Source organism: Synchiropus splendidus, chromosome 1, assembly GCF_027744825.2.
Source record: "Synchiropus splendidus isolate RoL2022-P1 chromosome 1, RoL_Sspl_1.0, whole genome shotgun sequence".
Classification (NCBI taxonomy): domain Eukaryota; kingdom Metazoa; phylum Chordata; class Actinopteri; order Syngnathiformes; family Callionymidae; genus Synchiropus; species Synchiropus splendidus.
This window is the reverse complement of record NC_071334.1, coordinates 52898561-52923305: the sequence shown is the minus strand read 5'-3', so window position 1 is coordinate 52923305 and position 24745 is coordinate 52898561. Positions and strand designations below refer to the sequence as shown.

Genomic DNA, 24745 nt, shown 5'->3' with positions numbered 1-24745 from the left:
CACAGGTAATAAGGTACCCCACATAACAATAACATAAATAATCTTCTGATAAGGAATATTTGAGGAATTATTACCGACCGTTGAAATTGGTGTCCGTGTAACGGACAGAGATTATGGAGGGTAAAGAAGAGAGTGCAGGCTGGGTGAGATAGATGAAAATGATTTCTGCAGCACGAGAGTGAAAGGCAAGCTTTACATGACAGTAGTGAGACCTGCCATGAGGTTTGTCTTTACTGCAGATGAGGACATGAAGGGGACTGGCGCGTCGAAGTAGGGTGATCAAAATGGCTTCAGGTGTAGGAGGACGACTCCTGGTGGGAGAGTCGCCAGAAGACAGGTTTGCTCTTCACTCCCGCCTGTATCTCGACACTTGATCACTTCATCCAAATAAAAGCAACTCTTGATAGGCAAATGCTCTGTATTTTCTTTGACAATAACAACAGTCTTGTTCATCAGAAACACTGGAAAATAGCAACAGCTTCTAAAGACAAATACACATGTGTCACAACTGTGCAAAACGAATTCTAGCAGAGGTACTGCAGTGAATTAAACCTGTCGTGGCTGCAGATAAGATCCAGAGTATTCATCTGCTGTACCTTCTGAGAATGTTGTCTAGCCACACAACATTTTTTTATTCATATAATTGTTACATGTGATGCAAGAGAGCAAATAACACAGGTATAAAAATATTCACTTCACATGAAATCTATGTTGAAGAGTATTGCTCGACTACAAATCATCAATTTCTCTGCCCGACTCATGCTGATAAAAAACTGCAGTTGCTACACATTAAAAAGGGAACACAGACAAACGGCAGCTTGATAGGTTTGGGTCCATTTCAAACATTCAATGTTGTTTAAGATCATTTGCTGTCCTTTTTAAATAGATGATGTGATTTTCATCTCATGGAAGCAGCTCCCTCTTTGTAAAGTCATATGTCAAATACAAGTGTAAAAGTAAATAAGTCTTAGAAACTATGCATCTGAGAAACAGCGACTGCATTTCCTTCTATCCAGACAAAGTGAGACACTAGCAGCATTATTTAGCACTGAACATCTCATTGCACAACCACGATCTGCTACTATAAAGACATAGACAAGATTCTTGTCCTTTATAAACATTTGTTTAAATGAAAATAGTATTTTGCAAAAACTTGATGCATTAAATATAAATAAGTTTAACTTATTTGGTATGTATAACATTGCACCTAAAACATTTCTTTGCCTAAAAAGTTCATAATTTCCAAGCAGTTTTTACTTTTCGGCTGCGCTCAGTCTCTTCGCCTTTATGAAGGCCATGCCATGAGTCCTCATGTGAGTGTTTAACCTGCCCTCTGTTTCAAAAACCTTACCACACACTTTGCATTGGGTGTTTGGTTTCCCGTCACTGTTCTCATCTGTAACATCCAGCGTGTTCTCTCGCTGGCTCTCATCATCATTATTGCCAAGACAACGTGGCTCCTTCAGGCGATGGACGATGAACAGGTGTCGGGCCTGTGAACGGTGGGAGGTGTAGCACAGGCCGCACTCGTGGCACTGGAAGGACGAGCCGTTGGACTTGTGCTGAGGAATGTGCTTGTGAAAAGCAGTGATGTCTTCACTGGTGAAGCCGCAGACTGCGCACTTGTGGATTTTGGGAATGTTCACCTTGAGTTTCTTCAGAGGCTGTGAGTCTCTTACGGTGAGGGTCATGGACTCCTCATCCTCCTCTTGCTTCCTCTTTAGAATGTCAGCCTGAAGTAATGTTTAAGAAGAAGGAAAGAAGGAAAATTATTACCCCAGAGAGGAGTTATGTGTTTGAAGCAGATAGCGTCAACAACAAGATAAAACTCCATCTGCGAGAGACCATGTCTTATCAACCAGGATTGCAAGTGTTTTACTTCTGCATATTTACTTCTGGAAACATGATATAATCACGTTTCCTGTTAGATAAGTATAGTTATGAGTAATGAGTATCGTTTCGGAAAGAACAGCGCAGTTTTCAACCACCCATTCAAGATCTCTTCAAAGCAGAACTGGTGTTGTTTTGGTCTTGGTCTGGGAAGGGTGGACTACCTCTTAACTGTACAGCATTTTCAAAGAGTCATGGGTGTTTGCACAACTAGTTCTCACATGGTGTGTGGGCTTTAAGTGCCCGGTCAGTACATGGCACCTTGTTTGATAACATGAAAGTGTGTCCTGTACAACTAACATCCGACTTACGACTGGGATCAGTTCCAGCCAACCGGTCGCAAGTCGGATTGGACGTAAGTCGAATGTCATTCAAAATACGACGCAAGGGTTACAGGTACTACTGTAATGGTAGATCACTGTATGAAAGTGAGATGCTGGGATACTGTGCTGCCGTAACTGTTGTACGTACTGCTATGTCAGAAATAAAAAAAAATAATAATAAATCAGCATCTTCTGGCCATGGTCGTAAGTACGGGTGAACATAAGTTAAGCAGGTCGTAAGTCACATTTTACTTGTACAGTGGTACCTCGGTTTTCGAACGTCCCAGACTTCGAACAAATCGGAGTTCGAACAAAAAATTCAAGATTTTTTTGCTTCTGATTTCGAACAAAAATCCAGAACGCCCCCCGAAAAAAAAGCCGGAAAAAACATAACATGCGCGGACCGATCAGCTGACCCACGGCGCGCTTTGTTATTGTGTATAACGCAGCCTCTGTATGCAGACATGTCCTGCAGCAGACACACGACATTCACTCCTACAAACGCCTATTTTAGGGCTTGGAACGCATTAGTTCTTTTTCCATTACTTGAAAAATCGATTCAGATTTTGAACAAATCGCTTCTCGAACGGCCGGCTGGAACGGATTGTGGTCGAGAATCGAGGTACCACTGTGTTCCCAGTAATAAGTAAGAGAAGTGACCATGTGGACACAAGTTAGTCGGTTTCCACTCTGAGGTAGATGTCATGGTCACCACTGGTAGCGAATTTGTAGAACCTCAACGTCTTAGTGAAAAGGTCCTTAAAAGTCCTTAAAATGGTGTGTGACATAGATGGTGGACCAAAGAGCAAAGCATTTCCTAACCCAGATGAAGGGGAAAAGGCAAATCACTGCTGACGTTGTGGTCAACAATAACAATTTAAGCACGATCCAATACCGTTTCCTTCTGCTGCCTTGAGCTCTCATCAAGAGAGTCTTCCGTCCTCTTCTCGGCTTGGCTGTGCATCATCAGGGTGCGCTGAGCTAGCGCTGCTCTCTTTGTGAAATTCTCAGCTGGACCGTCTCTAATAGAGTGAGAAGTATGTCAATCAAGTGAAGTTTTTTTTTTTTTTACAACCCCATAATCTTCAAAAATAGCAGAATGTGAAAGACAGATAACTAATGTAAAAGCTTCTTACTCACGGGCAGGCGTACACTTTGCGAAGCCCCCTGTGCTTGATTCGATTGTGTCGACAAAGACTGTGGGAGGAGTTGAAGGACTTCTCACACAGTCGACACGGGTGCTTCTTCAGCACCTAAAACAGGAAACTGGCTGCATCAGCAAAACAAGATTAGGGATCGATCATGTTCGGATATAAAATCTCTCTTACTTTGTTATGCTCATACTTCATGTGAGCCACAAACGCATCCTTTGAGCTGAAGGGAAGGTTGCATTCTGTGCATGTGTATCCGGTTGTCTTCTTCCTCACCGCTTTGTTGTTATTATCCGGGACTTTTGGTTTGTCATCTTCCTTGTTTTGACAAGTTACCTTTCCTCCATCCTTGTCCTTATCACTGCTTGGGCTGCTGTTTCCCTTTGAGCTGTTTGAATTTGTTGTTTTGGAGCTCAGTGGCTGGAAAACTCCAATGTTTGATGCTCCATCAGAGGTCTTCAGCGTCCCATGGATAGCCTGGAAAAAAGTGGAAGCTTTGCTTAAAATGCAAACTAAATACATTTTTTTATGCGCACTATCAAATCAGATCTTCAAAATACTGCCTTCTTACCTTTATGTGGTCCAACATGACTTGTCTCTGTGCGTAGTAGATGGAGCATTCTGGGCACTTGAACACTGGAACCTTATGGTTGGCTACATGCTGGTCAAAATGAGTGAATAGCAGGGACTGCTGAGTGAACACGGTGTCACACATGGAACACTTGTATATCAATCTGAGAAGAAAAAGAAAGAAACAATGTCATGTGTGGTGATAAAGAATCCTCGTCTGATATTCTACTTTTGGCGTGTCAGGACACGTTGATGGTTTGGTTGTTTTTTTAGAGCTGAAGCCTGAGATTCACTAACTTTGTTCCACATTTACTGAGTGTTGTGTGAGTCATTTCCAGAATGCTACTGCCACCTGCTGTCTAACTTCTTAGATCTTCACTGTTGACCACATGGATGGCTTTCAAAAGCTAAAAAGGTAATGAATTGTATAGATAGAACAAATGGTGGGCAATAATGAAGGGTGAAAATGGACGGCTTGACGAAGGTTTTTGCTCTCATAGTGCTCTTCTTATGACATCAGCAGGGTGCTCCCAGGGACTTTGGCTCTCCCAGCCATGGCTGAGGGGGTCACAGCCTCTTAGCAAAATGAAAGTGTACTATGAGTAGATCTATTTTATACTAAAACTGAGGAAGTATACTTGAAGTTTACTGCTGACATACTGCACTTGAAATACTTAAAAGTATGACACTGAAGTATACTTATACGTATAGCCAAAAGTAAAGTTCAGGTATACCACTTTTTTTAAAGTATATTATTGAGACGATTCAGAAGCAAACTGTGTGATCATGGGAGTGGACTGGGGGCAGAAAATCTGTTGCTCTGTTATAGTTTTGTTCTCATTAGACAGTTAGTTCATGAGTGTTTCCATTGAATGACTAAATAGTTGTTGGCCAATGTGAGTGTGACCCTCTGCCGTCAACTATAGGTGGCATGTATTGTACTCTTTAGCCATTAGTTGTGGATGTACTAGGGCGATACGTACATTGCCATCTGTACACAGCTGGAAGGTGACTGTGTACTCTTTGGGATGGTGTACATGATGTACAGAGATTAGTCCATAAAACATGCATCAACTATTTGAAATGTATATATGCCCAGTACACTAGAGGTATACATTGTTAGTATACTTAATAAACTAAAAATGCTCCAATTCAGTCCAAAGAAGTATCAGACTTTCTAGTAAACTACTAGTATATGGTTTGGGGTGTACTTGAAAGTGTACTTTTGTAAACTCAAAAGGTTCCAGTTAATGAACTTCTGCTTTTTGTTAAGGGGGAGTTTGATGACACACATCAAACAGTGTCCTCCTTGAAGTAAAGTCTGTCATGAGTCACACTTGATACATATCAACAAAAACAGCAAAAATTTCCCCCTGTGTAGGAACAATCTCAGCGTAGGGGGAGCTGTGGAGGACCCAGGTCAAGTGTTGATACATGGATGAAGTTTCATGAAATGGTATTTAAACTCATTCTTCAACACATATATTTAGTTTGAATGGTTGATATCAGCTGGAGTCACAGGTGGAAGCCTTGTTAAAAGCAGTAGCATACTTTGGTTCTCCGGCCTTTACACCAGGATGCTGCGAGTCAGCATGGGAATGCGTTCCAGGCGCAGACTTGAAGGCCATTGGACACAGCGGACATTTGTAGAAGAGCTCGCAGTGTGAACTCTGGATGTGGGATTTCAGTGATGCGGCATCAGCAAAGACCACAGTGCAGTGAACGCATCTGGTGGAAAAGAAGAAAACATCAGCTCCCAGTGTTTCGGTCCAAAAATAATAGTAGAGCATGACTGGTGTTTAACACAAAGCAGGACCTTTCCAAAGTGGTCTTCAGTTTTAAATTTCACATTTTAATGATGGATGTTTGAAAAGTCCTTAATAATAGTTCTGTCTGTCAAATGTGAGGAAAATATAATGACAGCAATTAGGAAGTGACAATAAAAGTGGCACTTAGAATTGGAACAATACATGTAAGAGAAAGTAGGGAGAAATTTCATCCAGCTAAAATGACATGTCCTGTTCGAAACTCACCGGTACCCAACTCTACGCGTATAGTGAAGGCAGTCTTTAGCGAGGTGGGACTGAAAGTGAAGTGACGGGCAGCTCGTGCCACATTCTGGACAAATGTACGGAGACTTGTGCTGATGGATTCGCTGGTGTGAGCGGAGGCTGCATGGACTGGGCAGAAGCATTTGGCAGGACGAGCAAGATATCTATGACGAAATCAAAAACAAAATCACTTTACCAAACTTGAGAACGTCATGCTAACGTAAACACACCTGCCCACTGGAGTCAAGGGTCTGTTGATAATGCAGGGCTAGTGAGCAGTCGTCGTGAAATTTCTTGTTGCACTCCGAACACTTGAGGCAGGTCTGATTGGGTTTCAATGCATGGTCCTCCAAGGAATTGGCGGTGGTTTGGGGTCCTCTACTGAGGGCTTTTCTTTGGCCTTCTGAAGACTGTGCAGTAGAGGTGATGATGGGGTCGGAGATGTCAGGTAGACCAGGTGGTGAGGTTGTCCGTTTGAGCATCTGATCAGCCGGTATAGGTTTAAGGATAAGATGGGAACATTGCATGACGATCCCCTTGTCCTTGTGTCCTCGGGCGTGAGACAAGAGGCTGCACTTGTTGTAGAACACTAACCCTTTGGCACAGTGATTGCACGTGACCTCGATCCTCACACTGCGTCGTTCGTAGTGCTGGGACAAGCTCTTCTCTAGCGCAAAAGAGTCCCCACACTCCAGGCATTTGTATCCACGGGAAGGAATAGCGATATCGGTGGAGGTCGGTGGCGAGAGGTTTGGGACATACACAGGAACAGGGTTGATGCTACTGAGCACTTTATTGAATGCGTCCACAACCGAACTTTGAGAACTGTTTGTCAGTTGAACCTTTGAGACTTTCTTGGAGGGCTGAGCCTTCAGAACAGGTCGCTGCTTAACTTGGTGGGTTGATTTTTTGTTCTTCACACTGGACGCTGTGGTGCTTGTAGTCGTGTTGGGAGGGAGAATGTTGAGGTCAGTCAGATGTACTGCTTTGGGCACAAGTTTGGCATTAGCAAGGCTGGATGCTGGCACCACAATCGCTTGTTGCTGGATCGCATTAGCTGCTTTTAGGATGGTGCTGCTGGCGCTTTGCACAGAAGAGGCTGGGATGACCGTTGCCTTGACTGTCGTGTTGTTGGACAGCTTAAGGTTGATGACCTGGGAGCCGGCTGTCTTTACGGCACATACTGGCAAAAACGCTGTTGCAACTGGTTTAATTGTCATATGCTTGGGTATTTGTGTGGCCGTACTGGCAGGTAAAAGTGACCTTGCGGGAGAGGCTGAAATTGCGTTTGTAGCCACTGCAGTTTGCCCATCGGAAATGTTGTCTTTTTCGAAATCTGGAAGCACATGAGTGACTGTACGTTTGATCTGTCCAGAGGAGGTCTTGATTGTTTTTATCCTGACTTTTGGGATAACCAGCGCGTCTGTGCTTGAGGCTACTGAGCATTTACCACTGTTGTCACTGGCTGGTTGCTTTGATAACTGTCTCTTTGCTGTCTCCAAAGCTGGTTCTGCTTCTGTTAATGCCTCTGGAGTCTTCATGTTTTCATCTGATTCAAATGGTTTTTTCACAGTATTTAGAGAACTTCTATTGGCTTCTATAGGGCTTCCATTTTTGGCACTTAGAGCAGCTATAGCAGCCATACACGATGAAAGTTTAGCCGAGGTCTTGGATTTCATGTTGATGTTACATTCATTATCGGCTCTCAACACCTCTCTGACCTCCTGAAGCTTATGGAGCCTTTCATTTGGTGCCTCTGTTGTTAAGTTTGATGGAGAGGCGAGACACCTCACTGAGTTATGGTGGTTGTTTTGCTCCTGCTTTTCTGTGCTTGGTACTAGCAATGGGGACTTGAAATGGTCTTTTTCAGATGTAGCTTTTCTTTCCTTTGGCTCATCTACGTCATTCTTTTCTTCCTCATCATACTCTTCTGCACTTGAGATTGGACTGAACTGATTAAAATGCTTTGTTGCTGGTTGCCCGATTCTTTTCTTCCAACCTGCTTTAGGAGGGTGAAAGCGCTTTGCTTGGCAGGGCAGGATGCCATTGTTGACAGCTTTGCTACTGCTAACAGAGTGGGCAAATGCCTTGGCGAACAACTCCTTGTTCTCTTCAGACAGAGCCCCAACGTTCTTGGTAGGGTCCATGTTTCTGATGTTTTTGACAATAACACTGATGCCAATATCATGTCCGGCTGATGAGTTGTGGGCTTCGTCTTCATTAATGGTAGACCCACTGGGCGAGGGCTTAAGCTGCACTGCGTGGCCATCTGGGTGGTCAGAGTCGATGGTGGCTTTAGGATCCACCATATCAGGTATGTCAAAGGCTGCTAACAGATCATCAAAGTCTGGGGTCTTCATATCGCCCATGCTCTTGCTTCTTCACCTGAAAAAAAAAAACCTGGAAAAGCGTAGGGACACTGATCAAGATCCATTACTTGCGATGTGTGTAGTGCAGATGTTATGTTTTAGTCAATATTGCTTTGGAGTTGCTAGATGATATGTTAACTTAGGAATGCTGCCAAGCTAAAATCATGTGGGGAATGGAGGTTAAAGACTGTGCTTCTGCCCTGAATGCCTTGGTCTTTTTCCCCATCAAGACAACCAGTGAACCAATGCAATCCATCAATCATGGAGGTTGTTCTATAGCTGTATGCTGTGGACTTATAAAATGCTCTCTGTCACAGTGCTTTTCTAGTTCATCCTGTTACTGATATTTCTCATGAAGTAATTGATGGATCCAGTTCGAAACTACCCATTTCCAAAGGCACCTTCAAAACGGTTAGAGATGAGGGCGTACTGTTAATCTTCACTATGTCTCAAACGTTGGGATGCGAGTAAAGTCACTCATCTAATTTGTATATTATGAACAGGATACAGCCATTCTGAATAAGTACTTTTTCACTTTTACTATTCACACTGCATTTTCCCCCACAGCTATTTCTGCATTTCTTTGTTTTGCTTTTTTTCCTGCTACCACTGTCCAGCCTGTGCTTCTTGTGGACTGCCACCACTAACAGAAGTGCTCTCGCGACACGCAGAAGCACCATTGCCTTCATCTTATCTCTCACTGTACGAGCTTCTTCAGAATGTGGATGTTACTCTTCAGAATCGGAGTCAGTGAAATTCTCTTTCTTGCTTTGCTACTGCGAGACTACAACTGTCTGCCATCTAATTGTGTCAAGTAGTAATTACGTGAGGCTTCATATTTGCAGCTGCAGCATGTTTAAATGCCGCGTTGTGGCCTTAACCAATTTTGAACCCTTTGGCACCTGAGGGGTTAAATTGTACGTTTCTGTTCTATATAAGTAGAAATATGAAGAGCAGGTTCAATGAATCCAACACTGAACAATGTAAGAAGAAAACGTTGACCTCTCTTTTCTTAGTGGTTTTGGGTTCCATTCGTTTATCACACAAAGCTGTTATTTATGCTAAAAGGAGGTTGACAACTATATTGAATTAGCGTTTGACGTGTGATGAAGGGGACGGATGGCAAATTAAGTGAGGGATTGAAATGGCTGTGTTGAAGAGCTACCGCACAAGAGCAAGGCCTGCAGCTACAGGATGCAGCCCTTCATTGCGAGAAGGAGCCACAGACAAAAGCTAAATATACCAACACCAAAACAAGCTTTATGATCCACGTGTTTTTAATACATGGCAACAACAACACGTTCACATAAGGTGAGGATTTTCCGTGAATGTGAAATCGTATCAGTGCAAACATGCATCATTGCCTTTCTCACCCTTCTGACTGTCCTTCCTTCCCCTGAAAAGTAGTCCACCCCACCCTGTCTTCAAAGGCCTAGATAACGGGGTCAGCTTACATCCTGGGTTCAGTAAGTTATTGTCCTTGCTTTGCATTATCTGCCAAACTAGCAGCCCTCAGACATCCTGAGTGAGAGACTATGCTCCTATGTGTGTATGTGTGTCAGAGAGAGAGAGAGAGGGAGAGGGAGAGGGAGAGAGAGGCAGGCCGCAGACAGCAGCCACGTCCCTCTTTCATTCCCAAGTCGCCCTGCATGGCTTGTCCTAGCCCTTCTGGCTGGTGACTAGCAGGAGAAAGACACGTTAGCCTGTGGACAGGCCTGCCATGGAGGTGTCTGGCCGCTCTTTTCCTGATTTCACGACAAGGGCAGCATTGTTCCTGTCATCCATCAGCCTGCTTTAAACCGGTTTCAGCTGGTTCTGCACAGCAAACCTAATGCCCTGCACTGCGCCGCGGCCTCAGAAGCACACAGGAGCTGCATGCCCAACAACCAGGAATCCATTTTCCACTTGGATATGGGATTACTACTTGGACTTTTCATTACTCGTGTGGAACAGCCAGCCACGCATTCTGCTGGCTGTTGATGAATGTAAGGCCAGAAAAGAAATGAACTTGCAAGCAATCCATAGAAGAGACAGATGTATAGTGCGTGGTCATGAATCTGTTGTCTCCTTCTTGCTTTTCCCATTGGTCTATTAGTGATCAGTAGTTACTACACAAGCATGCAATTGTCACTAATATGTATAGCGGAAACCCTGATCGACCAGCAGGCTCCTCCTACTCCAGATGTCTAGCAAACGTGCCTTTTGTACTCCATGCCCACACCGACACAAATAAGCATGCAAAGCCATGCATACACACACGTGTATATATATATATATATATATATATATATATATATATATATATATATATATATATATATATATATATATAGCGAGAGTGAGAGAGAGGTAGACGTGCCATACCCTTGTCAGGCTTTTTTCCTCTCTGGTTGTCGAGGCCTTATACTCTCCCAGCCATTTCAGCCCTCATCCTGCTCCACCCCACCCTCAATGCCCTCTCTCCGTCTCTGGTTTAGTCCCAGATCCTAGTTCAGGCAGGGCGTCCTGGTTAAGCCCCTGCCACCCTCTCAAACCTTCATGAAGGGACGGAAGGGTAGAGGGGGCAGTGTTCGAAAGGCGAATCAGGCCTTTTGTCTCTGTCTATGCAGGGGGGTGAGGGAAACTCTCCACTGTGGCTCAGGAGCAGAAGCAGCAGCTGGTGCGGAGAAAGAGGAGAGAGAGTGAGATGGAGATCGAGGGAGGTGGGGTGACACAGGAAGCGAAGAAAAGGAGCAGAAATGACTGTGATGTTTTCATGTTGAGCTGTCCACTCCAGGTTGTGGTGATTTTTTTCCTCAATCCTGCTTAGTACAGGGGTAGAATCAATGACCATGTCATCTTTCGGAGGTGAGCAAGAGAGCTGTCATTTAGAACTATCTAGCATATTGCTTTGTTGCTTACCAAGGTGCCATTCCTAGCATTTTTCTGAGAAAAAAAATGGTTCAGCCTTTGTTTTGCGACAGCGTTGGTCCACTTTATATGCTGTTCCCATTACTCAGCATGTGCTGATCTCCTACATGTTGTGTACTTATGAGCAGGACAAATGTGTTCCTGATATTTACCCATGTGATGGTTAGAACTCAAGAAGCTGGAACACGAATGGTCTGTGCACGCTACAGTGCCTTTGCAGCTTCATCAGTAGCTTGTAACACATGACATTTATCTCAACAAAGAAGATGCTGCACATCTAATGTGAGTTCAGCTTGGATCTAAGATTTGCTCACATTGACTGGCGGGAACCCATGACAGGGTACGATATAAGGCAACAAGGAGTGATGTGATAGCCAGTCATTTCAGTTGCATGTAGCTGAGATGGGACAGCTCACATCCAACCTAGCACTGATGTCTCTCATGAAACCCAGGTTATAATGGTTAAACAAAAAAAAAAAAGACAATGGTTGAGCTTCAGTTACTGTATTCAACAACACTGGTGTGTCTTGAAATGTTTCAAGTAGGATCTGTAAGAGTTTGGGAGCTACTGATTCCACTTTTGATGGGTACATGACACCGTTATCTGAGGACTGTAATTCATATCGGATCAAACACGACCCGACCGGGCCCATAACAACACCACAGATGAAGAGATTGATATTCATGACCTACCTGGCAGACTGCACAGAAGCATTTCAGTCGAACAAGGCTCCCTCTCAGTGGCCTGCTACCAGTCTTGAAGATATCTGGCTGCCAAATCTAACCTGATCTGGTCAGGTGCTATTCATTCATGTGAAAAGTGGCATTGATTTGGATGCACTGCATGTCAGTCTGTAAGATTTGGGGCTGACTAGTATCACAGGGCCTGTGGTGCCTCCTTCCTGTCTAGAGTGTCAGATCCAGTGCTGCCAGGAAGGTTGTTGCGCTGCCCTCCCCTCACAGACACGTGACGTCAGCGATTCATGCTGGTTGACTGCAGCAGATTGGCGCCGCTGAAAGATTCACATGAGTTAAAGCTGTCATTCGTAAAATCACACACACGCTAATGTCAATATGAAATGTTGATTTGTCCCTCCCAGTTCAGTCTTTTGTTTGCTGAGTGAAGCAGTGCAGTCCTTTGTGTTCACCTCTATGCAGAATAAAGACCTCAAGCTGATGACATTTGTGACACACAATGTGGAGTCGTAAATATGTTTAATAAAGGAGGATTGTGGTAATGCCAAATAACACATTTTATTAGACACACAATAGGAGGGAGTCTTTTTTTGTTGACTTTCATAGTCATCGCATTTGACAGGAGGATCTTCCTGCCATATTTTTGGTTTTCCACATCACTGCAATGCTGCTTTCTGACATACAGTGCTGTCAGGTATGAGGAAAGAAAGCTGCTGATCTTCTCATCTGACCTCAAACTGCTCAGAAGATGCCCTCCTCCCTGACCACACCCTTTGCTGTGATTGGTCAAAGGATAATCATAATAATCCCATGCACATGTATCCACTCACAGAAAACATTGCATTCCCACAAGGTTTTTGTTGTGAATGCAATGTTTTTTTTGTTTTTTTTTTTCAGTGGTTGTTGTTGGAGATGAAGGATCATTTCTAGAGGCAAATTCTCTGAGTATAAATGAAGGGTGGAAATAAAGAGATATCTATCTGTTTCTGAAAATACGTTTATGTCTAAATTCAGTCTTCAGTCCACATGAAGATTCAAGTGGAGCTGGAAACTATCTTGGTTTCGGGTTGACCCCTGGCGTGTCTTCTTCTTCTTGTTTTTTGTTTTTTTTTTTTCAGGATAATTTTAAGGAAATCTTCTCTCACTGTCATCCTGAACCTGTAAGTCGAAGGACGCACCTAACACACAAGTGAATTCATTCATTTACAGTCCCAATTGAGAGCTAAATTACATTGGATAGAATACAACACAAGTGGAGTTAGTGGAGTTGAGTGTCATTGTGTAGCAAGCTGGACAAAATTGAAACTGCTGAGCACACACAGCACTGCAGGAAGATTTCAGAAATCTGCACGTAATAAAAAAAATCTTGGCCTTGTTACATGCTAAGGCAACAAATACCCCCCAAAAAATACTCTTGTGTACTAACACCTTTGCATATCAGACCCTGTAAAAGCAGTCTTAGTGTCATTGTAGGGTTTGCGCTATAAGACAATGTTTCGTGCAAAATCTCGGCAGGAGGTTCACATATTGAAATTGGATTATGCCTGAATTTATGCTTGCCATCACAAGATGAATATAAAAGCAAAGTGATTGTGGGGAAAATTAGATGGTGACTGTAAGATGTTATTTTCAAATCAGAAAAATAGCATCATCAAGATGTGTGAAGTAAAAATGAAATGAATGCCAACAATTGATGACTGTTTCTAGAGATTCTGAACCTCCTGTACAACTGTGCAAATGTCATGCAAGCTCTCCATGATACTGAGAGCGATATGAATGAAGGGTATTGCCCCAGGAATCTTTGTAGCTTGTTATTGGGAAGTTTTGTTTAAGACAAATGAGACGCTGGCAGGTAAGAGCTGAGGATATCAGGAATAAGACTGTCTTTGTTTGTCTGCGTGCCAGGAGGTGAGCAGCCTTCCATCCAAGACACACAGTAGAGCATCTGTCTGGAAATGTTATCATTTTGCAAGGTTATTGTTCGTATTGTTGTTCTTCTTGCTCTGACCTTGTTGTTGTTGTTGTTATTGTTTTTGTGCAGTTGTGTATGGCAGCTTTCTCTCTCACAGTCCTTACATTCTCGCTGAACCGCTGGGGTTTCTTTCAACCATGACGGGCGGACGAAGACGTCATCGTGGAAGACTGTCGTTTTTAATGAACACTTTCCCGCTGACAGGCCTGCACATTTCACTTTCCTCACCCTCATTATTTCTTACTACCACAAAAGCAAGCTGACGTTTGAAATGAATTTTATAGGCAACAGAAACTAAATATGTGTTCACCGCGAATCACTCATTTGTCCCTTTAATAGGAGCGAAATTAAGACTTTTGACGCAGCAATGGGAAATCTTTCACCCCTTTTACGTAGGAACGACTGTGGACACATCTGAAATAGAAAGACAGGATATGATTATAGATCAGCACAAGGCCACGGACTGGGAGGCTGTGCATGAACCACACGGGAGGACGTTGACGGACTCTGTCTCCTCAACAGTGCCATCTTGTGTTTACTACAACAACTGTTTGTTGTAGTTTTTGAAACGAAGAAATATAGATGGATGCTCATGAGATAAACTGGCTGTTACTAACGTCACACCTAATGCTAATATTCAATGACACTAAACAAGTGAAACAAATCGGACAATAAAAACGCTTCAACCACGGAAATATTTTTGCGTTTTACTGCACGTAAATAGAGTTTAATATGAATCTAGTAGAAGATGAAAAAAGTCGCTGCTAATACACAGGGTTAATTCCGCGTGATTTGTTTTCAATACTTTAATAATACATACGAATAAACAAACAGTGTTCTTGCCTGATACCACTACTTTTTAAATTGTTTGTAGGTTTGAGTGACTGGACTGGATATTAGTGATGGACCGTAAAACTAACTAAATCTTACTTTTTTTATTTCCTAATGATCAGTGTTCTCAAAAAAAAAAAAAAAACATATTACAGACCACGGTTGCATGACAGTCCAGAAAATCACATTTTTGCGTTAGCTAAGTGGAGACCTTTGAAATGCTTCTAAACACTTAGTCCAACTATAGATGACAAGCCGACATTTCTCGTAGTGTGACTACACCACCTTTATATTACTTTAATTATTAGGCAAGCATGTAAACCGCAAGCTCAACTAAGATCGGACACAGTGGTTTACGCTTGGATAAACATCTGCTGTGCTGTTGAAAAGAACCACAATGTAATAACTTTATAGAAAATGAAACTTTTTCTCTCAGGTGAGTGATTTATTGGCATGTAGACAGCCCATGCACATCAAAGGAGCATTAGCAAGATGAGAACATTTTTTTTCATCTGTCAGGGTGACTTTTTGATGACGGAATTTGCAATCTTTTTGTTGGTATGCAACTGTGAACAGACCTAAAACAGGACAAACTATAACACGCTATGGCCTTTACTCACATCCGGAGAGCTTCGGAAGCAGAGCCCCCGAACACATTGATAAAGAAAACGGTAAGGTCTTTGGTGTGTAGCGCATTATGAGGTGTGTGAAGATGAGAAGAAATAAAAAAAGCAAAAGGTGCAAGGCAAACACCTGCTTCCAGGTTATGGAAATAAGAGAGGAATTTTGTCATCACATGATGTTTTTTTTCCAAAAGTTCAAGATGTTGCTTCTTTTTGTTTCAATTTTTGTTTTCTCTGATTCATTCTGTTTAATTCTTTCTGTTAAGGTCACCAGATGACTTTCACCTACGACCTGCTTGGATCTGCGTCTCCATCCTGACAATACCCAGAGGAAGCCCTCAACCTTTTCAACACTCCTGGAGACTCAATGGCACACGGGGGAGGGCACGCACTGCCTGTCTCACTTGATCTATTCTCATTCTGCAGCAATCTGTGTGTCAATACAGTCATGAAAGGGATCAGTCAAATATCGGAATTCAACAAAAGAGCACACGTGGGTGTGAGCACTTCTTCATTTATATTGGTGACAGTTCTGGAACAATGACTTCTCCAATAAACCGCTCTGATAAATAATGTGTCGTTGAGCACACAGCAGCTGTTGGATAGTCTTCATCACCTTTACCGTGCCGTTTTAATGAACATGTTGCATCATCAGAGCGGATGCCCTGCGCAACAGCTGCCCTCTGTATTAACCTGATGTTTATTTTTTTCCAGCTGGCATATCATACTGGGGGAAGAGATGAAGTACCACCACACACAAATCCTGCAAACCCTTTAGGCAAAACAATACCTGTTTATTTCTGATTCCCTTGACTTTTTTTTCCACAGTCAGCATACTGTCAGTTGAAAAAGGTGTGAAAAGATGACAGTGCTAGGAGGAAAATAAATATTCCTTGTTTATTTAAGCCCAATCCACTCAAGCAGTAGCTCAATCTATGGTGGCCTAAAGTGGACAAAAAAAGTCTCACTAAAGAGGAATTCCTGTTTATCAATCGCTCAGATAAATATTCATAGCAGTTGTTTCAAGTTCTTTGACATCCAACATCTTAAGATCCATGCTGAACTGTCGGTATACTTAACACATAACATAATAAATATGACTGAATGTTTATTTCTCATATCAAACATACATACAACAGCGCTCTTTCATCTCAACCGTTACTATATTTACACAGTGTTTTATTTATGTTTCAGTTTCACGCGGTACTTCACTTGTAATAAGCCACTTTTATAGAGGCCGAACCGAAATAAAAAGCTATAATGTGGACTTCTCACAAGTCACTTTTGCTAATAGCTTTCTTCCCTTCACTTCTGGAATATAAATTATGAGCAAAAGGTGCTATTTTTAGTCGCAAAATTATTATTGGAAAAAAAAAAGTGCTGGTTTGAGTGTGTATTGTGTCTTGGTGTCGATGACGGTGGCTCCACCGTGTCAGCCGCCCACTTCCGCTCCTACAGTGGTCATTCAGATTTCTAGCTTTGATGTGACTTGTCATCGCCCCACCTTTGACTCCCTCGTTACCCCGCAGCCAGTGACGCACCAGGAGGGGCCGTTCAACTCCTGCGCTGCACTGCTCCATCAATAAAAACGGCATGTGGACGGTTGGCGAAAGTTACACTGAGGTGATTTGCGAGGAGGAGCGGCGCGCGAAACTGACTTTTCATGGGCTCGGAGAAGATGCGCGCTTCGAGTTTGTGTGCGTCGTGGATGTGCAGAGCCGCGTGGCCGCTTTTCATCGTGTTGCTGACTTTTCCAAGTGTCTCTCACTGCTCAGACAATCCTCCTGCTCCTGAGAAGATGTATCCACGCGGAAACCACTGGGCTGTGGGTGAGAAAAGTTCCATTCCTCTGCTTCATGCCCAATGTTTTTCTCACAAGTAAAAATATCAGCTTTAATATTTAAGTTTTTCTCGTTTTCTTTCTCTTTCTTATCATTAAAAAAGGTAATTCGGAACAGTGTTTTCTGCTTCATAGAGTTACTGCGCTGACTTCATCTAAGATTAACAACCACCATTTATTAGCAATATATATAGAGGATAAAGACCACAATACGCAAGAGTAATTTGGATTTAAATCCAATTGATCAGGTTGAAAGTCAGATATCCTGATGTGAGGCAATGGAGTTACCTTACATTTGACAAACAAGGGAACAATTGCATCAAGTAGTGAAGAGTAAATGGATTTAAATACACTTTGATATAAATGTTGGTGCACATTCCACAAATCATATTCACTAAGGAACCAACTCACCAATGAATTGCACTATTAATACTACTAATATTGAGGTATTTAATCTGAGTAAAAGTCCTAATGTGCTTGTTTATTTTTGGCTCCCCGTCTGACACATCCCTTGTTCTTGCAGGTCATTTAATGGGGAAAAAGAGTGTGGGGAGTCAGCCCAGAGTTCAGGACACTGACGATCGCACTGTCACATCGTCCGACTCAGAAATGTCAGAGCTGCTCACCATCAAGCATCTTCTAGAAGCTCTGATGCTCCAAAAGTCCAGCAAACAGATGACCACCACGGCTGACAAGAGGCTTCGCTGGTCACGCAGTGGCTGGAGGGACAAAGACAGAAACGATTACCTTCAAGAGGTCAGCGTGGCCATTTCTCTACACATTTCGATCAGATGTTGACCATGTGACTGTATCTTGTCCCTGTAGATGTCAGACCTCCTTCTTCTGATGAGGAAACTACAAGAAAGTGACTCCACCTCGGTACAGGAAGAGTACTGACACAGTTCAAATCATGGTACTTCAATATTGTTCCTGTAAAACCCATATCACAGCTGTAAGACATATTTCAAATCCTTGTCCGAATGTAGGATGTAACAAGAGTGTCCAGCAAATCCAGTACTGCAATAAATACATGCGGAAAACTTTGTTGCACAGTTTTTATTTGCTTTCATATTTCCACCAGAAGATGGCAGTGTTGCCTCTTTTTTGGGCCTGCCGGTGCCTATCTATCTATCTATCTGTTTTCATCTCAGCATGTTTACAAATCCCTTCATACTTTCAAGGCGTCATGAAATCCATTCATCATTCATATGATCTATTGCATTTAGTCCCTCCTTTTTCATTTCACCTCATCCATCCATCCATCCACCATTAATCCATCTATCACCATCGATTCTGCAGTCATATTTCTCTTAATAGGATAAATATAGCTTGATAATATTAGCCGTCTGAATTATTATGCATATATTCTTAGTGTACTGGTGCTAATGTGTAAATTACTGAAACAATAAAACATGATATAAACGGAGCATGTGTCTGTAATGTGTTCCCCGCACGTATATCTTCATTTAACGTGTGTGTGGCCACATACTCAGACGCACATGCGCTCAGAAACGTCTCTATGATGATGTCAATGAGGGGAGGAAGCGCTCACAGCAGCGTCTCGCAGACCGTGGAAAATGCCACGTTTCGCTTAAGCCAAAGACAAAGTTTCCTCTTCTGCCCTCTCCCTCTTTTGTCTCGTCTGACTGGTGAACAATGACGGTACAAGGCACTTTCACTTCCGCATTATTCGTTTAATCCCACAAGTGAATGGGGTGATGTTTACAGGAGGAAATTAATTGAGTAGCCAGAGAATTGAAGCCTCCTAAAGTTTAGGTGGTTAAGTCAAGTGGTGAAGTTAAAGCTGCTTGGATTTATGGGAGATAATTTTACTTTTTTTAGTCCATTGAAATACATGATCAATTCACAAAAGAAAACACCATATGTAACGTCCATCGAAGAGTTTTTAATAGATCGTTTATATCTATCTATCTATCTATCTGTCTGTCTGTCTGTCTGTCTGTCTGTCTAACAATGCTTTACCTTGTGAGCTCCGATCAATTTTGACCATTCATTTAAAGAGAGTGCCATCTATTGGACTCTGAAATAAAGAACTTGAGTTTTTTTTTTTTAATGGCATCTTCTAGGCCTCATCCTTCCACTAGAGGTCGTCACATTCCCTGTTATCCCGTTGTGTATTTGGTTCAAGTTCTTATTTCGGCAAGATGTCACATTGACCTATATGGACTGTAATTCTTTGGGAGTCGCGATAAGGGGGGCTGAGTCAAAGTTAGGGAGGCCTGACAAATAATAATAGAAATGGTGACACCAGCTAAGAGGACAAGAGGAAGGCAGCCACTGTGGTTCACTGTGGACCTTCTGAGGTTTGGCTCGGAAGGATGAACGGGAGAGTTTTAGATGTGGGAGGGTTCGTTTATGTGGCAACGTTGAAGGGAAATATTGAAGAGCGAAGAAGAGGAACACATCATTCATTTGTCTGAGGGTAAGATGTGACAGTGGCTAAGTTAAGAATTATTATTATTATCATTATTATGATGATAAACAAATTATTCAATAATTTCAAATGTTGGTGAGTCACAAATAGAGTTCAATAAAGTAAGTTGTCCTTGTGTCATGAAATCATAATTTCTTGGTTGTAGTTTCTGACACCATTTTGTTTGTATAAAAAAAAAAAAAAAAAAAAAAAAAAAAAACAGTGCTCAGATCCGTTCTGAAAAACTTGAGGGGAGCTGTTGATTTTACACCTGGGCTTTATTGGGGAGAAGAATGTGTCACATTTGTTAATTCTCTGACGGCAAGGAACAAATGTCATCATGGATCACAGTCACAAAACGGGTTCAATAATAAATAGATGCAGTAAATGATGCTGATGTTAAAGTTTCATAGTCACGGCAGTAAAGACGGTGAAGTAGGACTGGATTTTGTCGGCAAAAAAAGAAACAAAAAGGTGACACAAATATTCAAGCTCACAGCTTTTCAGTCAGCAGGTTAATAAAGTGATCAGATTTTCAAATGAAGTCTTTTTTTTTTTAAATCATACAATCCCGTCAGGAGGTGGCATATAGTCAGTTGCGTACTTCCAAAATCCAGATCACCACGTCTTCCCAATAGACTGGATATGTTCCTTGGCCTTTAGCCGCAAGGAGGCAATACTGGAGTTCCTGGGGTCCGCTGAGCACTGATAGGCTGGCGGGCACATGGAGCCCATGCGAGGCAAGTGAGGAGTATGTCCCATTGTAGGGGAGCTTAGGAAGGGAGCAGGCAGAGACGAGGGCATGGAGGGGGGAGGTGATGATGTATAAGTGCCTGTGAGGCCCTGCGAGTTGCCGATGAAGCCGGGGAGAGACTGTAGAGAGGTAGAGGTGGTCAGTGGGGCGGTCAGCCAAGGGTCCAGCTGCAGTCCAGAGCCCAGATTAGTGGACGTGGATCGGCTGAAGGAGAGTAGGGAGGAGGAATCCTGCAGTTTTATAGCGCTGACCTCCAGCTTTTCCTGGCGCCGCCACTTGGCCCTTCGATTCTGGAACCAAACCTGGAATCCAAGTAAAAATAAATCAATAAATAAATCAATAAAAAGTAAGAAATGCACAGAAATAGCAAATTTCAAAATCATGAAATCCATGCATTGTGAGAGTCTGCTTTTTCTGAGTTGAAATAAATCAAGAAGACAATGGTGTGCAAAATGGCGGGAAAAGCCCAAATTTAGAACCAAAATAACTAATATCTAAGGGAGCTGTGTGAGGTAAATCAGGTCTTTAATGTTTGTAGATCTTTGAACTAGAAAAAAAAAATCAAAGTGCTAAACATCCTTTTGGATTTCAACTGAGATTTAAGGGCATTGTTTCTCTCAATGTTGTTAGACGGGCATTTCGGAATCTATCTCCTTGATTGTTATTCAGTATTATTGAACATGAAACTTGATCATAACAATCGATTGATTTCCTTTTTCTTTTTTGAAGCAAAATTACTTTGCTCATTGGTGTCATCCTCCAAATTTCTAGAGCAATATTTCTGCCTGGTTTTATCTGCTAAAACTCTGCTTTTTTCTTTAAAGTCACATTTACTGATTTATAAAACATGAAAAAAACAATATATAAGGAAGGAAAAAACTCATTTTGACTCAGCAATAAATCAATTCTTGTCAGAAAATCGTTTTCTTACTGCCATCCTCTTAAAACAGCGTAATCCCATTTTTCCCGTCGGTTATATTTTAATTTAAACTTTTTTTTTTTTTTTTTAACATGTAAATAGAGCTGATAACTTTCAGTGAGATACAATTATTGTTAGGTTGGAGTAAATATTTACTAAATAGAATTTGAGAACGCAAAGACATTTTTAATTCTATCAAAAACATTTTATCATAAGTTTCCATATTAGCGATAAATATCTATTTTATTGCGAAGTTTGAAAGTGTGTGTTTCCCATCCTTCGAGCCGCACGTACCTGGACTCGAACCTCCGGCAGGTTGACCTTCAACGCGAGCTCCTCTCGGCTATACACATCCGGGTAATGAGACTTTTCGAACGCGCGCTCCAGTTCATGTAATTGAAAAGTGGTGAACGTGGTTCGGTTCCGCCGATGTTTCTTCTTCGGGTTCTCGTCGTCGGACAGTTTCCCTTCTCTGTCAGGTGAGTCCGGACAGACCGGGCCGTCAACAGAGCTGCTCGGGCAGCAGACACCTGCAAGAATAAAGTGAAATTCACACACCCGGAAGAGACAAAGAGTTTTCATGGAACGGCTAAATGTTTATCGCAATGCGCTGCTTTCATTTGTTTGGCAGCGAATTGGTTCAGACGCTGTGTCTGGACGCGGATCGACTTACCGTCAAAAGTTTCCGCGTAGATACTTTTCTTCGCGGGCGACGCGTTCGTGTTCCCGCTGCGCTCCGCATCTTTCGCCCCAGTTTTCTCAGAGCAGGTGTAGGCGGCCGACTTGTGGAAAATGATGTCTTCTCTGAACCCCAGTATCGCCTCGATGCTGTGCACCGTGGACGGATGGGCCGGACTCTGGAGGGCGCGCGCGGAAGGAGACAGTCTCTCCTCCATCATCATCAGCTGAGCAGGTGACCCCAGAAGCCACATCTGTCTGAGGGAAGCTGTGGTCGTGGTGGGAGGCTTCGTGGTAAGTTCGAGCCAAACGGAAAGTTGTGGCTCGCAATATGCCCGACACGTCTCCAGCGAGGGCTTTTAAAGACGCCTCCAGTGAAGACCACCTGCTCCCGTTGCAGCCCCGCCGCGCGTCACCGAGGGGACGTCCTGCAGGATTTGGCCCTGCACCTGACTCCTCCCCATCCAAGTGCATCCCCATACTCCAGCGCGACTTACATAAATCTTAAAACCATCTCTCCACTCCTCCAGATGTCATGTCCATGTCAGGCTGTCGGAAAAAGAGGAAGATTATGGATTTACAGATTATGCGGTTACAAAAAAAAGAAAGAAAAAATCATCATAACTACGAGATTTGCTGCACATACAAGGATTGAAAAATGACAGCTCAGTGTTTAATCAAAGTGCCACTATATTGTTGCCAGAAAAGTGGCTTGTGAATTGTTAACTCCCTTTAAAAAAAAAAAAAAAAAGCAAAATGGTCTTCTCATGGAAACGAAGCCAGCTGAAATGCTTGTTATGATCACTTGACTAACACATCATGACACATCCTGTCTGAGCTCAATCCACAACAATAACACATTCGAGCTGTTACCAGTTAACGGCAAACAAAGATTGACAGCAGTGTGGTAATCCCTCTTAAGGGGATTACATTATTTTACTCAAAAGAGTTAAAACCCCTGAAACTATTGAGCTTTCCTAATTACAGAAGGTGATGTCGTCCTTTGTTTGCCAGATTGTCTCAAGTTGGATGCCCATCTCCCTTTAAGTCAGCGGGCTCCTCAGCAATGTTTCACTTTTGAATAGAGGTTTTCTAGGCATCGATCGAGTATTACGAAACGGCACGGTTGTCAATATCAAGAAATAAATGTGCCACTACATAAGGAAATGCAACTAATATGGGCCCACATCATTCTTATCTTCATCATATTCCTATTTCTAAAATGCATATTCTTTCAACTATTACTGTTGTAAGTCACGATAGTGCTCTCAAATAATTAACTAATAGTAAGACTAAGTTGGATGTATTCAGCATATATACATATATATATATATGTATATGTGTGTGTGTGATAGAATATATATATATATATATATATATATATATATATATAGCTTTAGTTACAATAAGTTAATGTTCTAATAAGACAAACTTACAGAAAACTAAAATGCAAAGCTATGAAATGCAGTCTTCAGTCAATCTGAACAGCTCTGACTCAGAGTCAGAGCCTGACCGTCCATTATGACTGGGCACCTTGAGGTTGTTAAATGAAATGATGGTGATGGCACCAAGTCCAACAGAAAAGCACTTTACTGTGTAGTCAAAGAGATGTTTAAAAAAAAGGAAAATAATCTCCAATACTGACAACATCCTCGCCATGTATTTTGATCTTTTTGTGTTTGGTCTTGTTATTGATTGTTTCAGCAGGATATGGGGATTTAGCTTATGTGTGTTTTATAGCATCCCGGTTCTCCCGTCAAAACATCTTTATTTTCAGTGAACCTGCCTCTGTTGTTTTTCCCTCTGCTGTCACAGCTGAAGTGCAGGAGACGTCAGATATGTGCCGCCCTCAGATGATGCTCATGGTGACCGGCTCTTCCTGAATTCATCACAGACCAAAGTGAGGCCACACACTGACCTTGCCACCACTGATCCTATTAGATGCTAATCTTCGGACTTGACAAATCCAGTTGGAGTCCATGAGAAACTCCAAATGTTGACCCCCACCACGTCCGTCCTCGTGTTTGCTCCTAATCTCCCAAGTGTGTGGCTGATTCCTCATTAAATTAAGACCTCACAACTAAATTACCGCGTTAGATCTGACACAGGTAGTTCGGATTAATGGCATGTTTCATGGCCGTTCACCAGAGTTTCACAGATTTTTAAATCCAATTAAGGAAATGAAATGTGAGCTGGTGACTTCACTGTGGAGAAGATTCATTCTCTGCTCATATGTTGCTGTGTGTTTTGACATCTCCTTCAGTGGCTAAGCTTTTTCAGCAAGCCGAGTCTTAATGTTCCCTTTAGTTGGCTGTACTTCCCATGAGGCCTACAGGAACCTGAAATGTGTGTCTGTGGTTCAATGCGGTGGCCGGGACTTCAAGTGACAATGTCAGAAGTGCCAGCACAACCATTGTGATTCAGTTTTTCATGGGTTTCGTGTGTGTCCTTTTGGTCACCGTACTTCAATAAGCTTAAATGCTAACTAGACGTTGCGTGCCAATATTGTGACCCCAAAATGCGACATTAATAGGGCAGATATGTAAGAAATTTTGCCTCTAAGAGAAGCAACCCAGGCCCCAAGAATCTTCAGACTTATTTCACGCATCATATTTCCCTTGTGGGCGGAACAGCAATGGTTAGTACGAAGGTTCCGGGTTCGAATCCATGTATGCAAGTCTTCATCTCTACTGTATTTCTAGCATCATACGTTAGAAGATACATTTGCTCCGGA

General features: G+C 42.5%; 3 protein-coding genes across 4 annotated transcripts; 1 reads left to right on the top strand and 2 right to left on the bottom strand.

The window, feature by feature from the left end:
• Window positions 1-220: 220 nt before the first annotated feature.
• On the bottom strand, window positions 221-12173 carry znf532 (zinc finger protein 532). 2 transcript variants are annotated; one of them, XM_053854441.1, is made up of 10 exons: window positions 11958-12173; window positions 10719-11010; window positions 6216-8385; window positions 5968-6149; window positions 5486-5662; window positions 3936-4098; window positions 3542-3841; window positions 3354-3466; window positions 3109-3235; window positions 221-1733 (listed from the first exon to the last, which is right to left on the bottom strand). In XM_053854441.1, exons 3-10 carry the CDS (start codon window positions 8352-8354, stop codon window positions 1254-1256), a joined length of 3681 nt encoding a protein of 1226 aa, XP_053710416.1. In that variant the 5' UTR covers window positions 8355-8385; window positions 10719-11010; window positions 11958-12173; the 3' UTR covers window positions 221-1253. The 2 variants fall into 2 exon arrangements, with proteins under 2 accessions (XP_053710416.1, XP_053710417.1); XM_053854442.1 differs by lacking the exon at window positions 221-1733 and having other exon boundaries at window positions 3108-3235; window positions 3350-3466.
• Window positions 12174-17018: 4845 nt separating this feature from the next.
• On the top strand, window positions 17019-18236 carry grp (gastrin-releasing peptide). The gene is made up of 3 exons (XM_053853757.1): window positions 17019-17215; window positions 17750-17982; window positions 18052-18236. The coding sequence occupies exons 1-3, from the start codon at window positions 17050-17052 to the stop codon at window positions 18121-18123; spliced, it is 471 nt and encodes a 156-aa protein (XP_053709732.1). The 5' UTR covers window positions 17019-17049; the 3' UTR covers window positions 18124-18236.
• A 1698-nt stretch (window positions 18237-19934) lies between these two features.
• On the bottom strand, window positions 19935-24660 carry rx3 (retinal homeobox gene 3). The gene is made up of 3 exons (XM_053853776.1): window positions 22007-24660; window positions 21628-21863; window positions 19935-20716 (listed from the first exon to the last, which is right to left on the bottom strand). The coding sequence occupies exons 1-3, from the start codon at window positions 22263-22265 to the stop codon at window positions 20279-20281; spliced, it is 933 nt and encodes a 310-aa protein (XP_053709751.1). The 5' UTR covers window positions 22266-24660; the 3' UTR covers window positions 19935-20278.
• Window positions 24661-24745: the final 85 nt, after the last annotated feature.

Excerpts from the sequence above, each read along its gene's own strand:
- znf532 (XM_053854441.1), bottom strand. The coding sequence starts at position 8,354 with ATGGGCGATATGAAGACCCCAGACTTTGATGATCTGTTAGCAGCCTTT. Across the intron at positions 3,842-3,935 it reads TCATGTTGGACCACATAAAG|GCTATCCATGGGACGCTGAA; the intron begins GTAAGAAGGCAG and ends ACTTTTTTCCAG. Across the intron at positions 3,467-3,541 it reads TGAAGTATGAGCATAACAAA|GTGCTGAAGAAGCACCCGTG; the intron begins GTAAGAGAGATT and ends TTCCTGTTTTAG.
- grp (XM_053853757.1), top strand. The coding sequence starts at position 17,050 with ATGGGCTCGGAGAAGATGCGCGCTTCGAGTTTGTGTGCGTCGTGGATG. Across the intron at positions 17,216-17,749 it reads CGGAAACCACTGGGCTGTGG|GTCATTTAATGGGGAAAAAG; the intron begins GTGAGAAAAGTT and ends TTGTTCTTGCAG. Across the intron at positions 17,983-18,051 it reads GAAACGATTACCTTCAAGAG|ATGTCAGACCTCCTTCTTCT; the intron begins GTCAGCGTGGCC and ends TTGTCCCTGTAG.
- rx3 (XM_053853776.1), bottom strand. The coding sequence starts at position 22,265 with ATGTGGCTTCTGGGGTCACCTGCTCAGCTGATGATGATGGAGGAGAGA. Across the intron at positions 21,864-22,006 it reads CTACGCGGAAACTTTTGACG|GTGTCTGCTGCCCGAGCAGC; the intron begins GTAAGTCGATCC and ends TTATTCTTGCAG. Across the intron at positions 20,717-21,627 it reads TGCCGGAGGTTCGAGTCCAG|GTTTGGTTCCAGAATCGAAG; the intron begins GTACGTGCGGCT and ends CTTGGATTCCAG.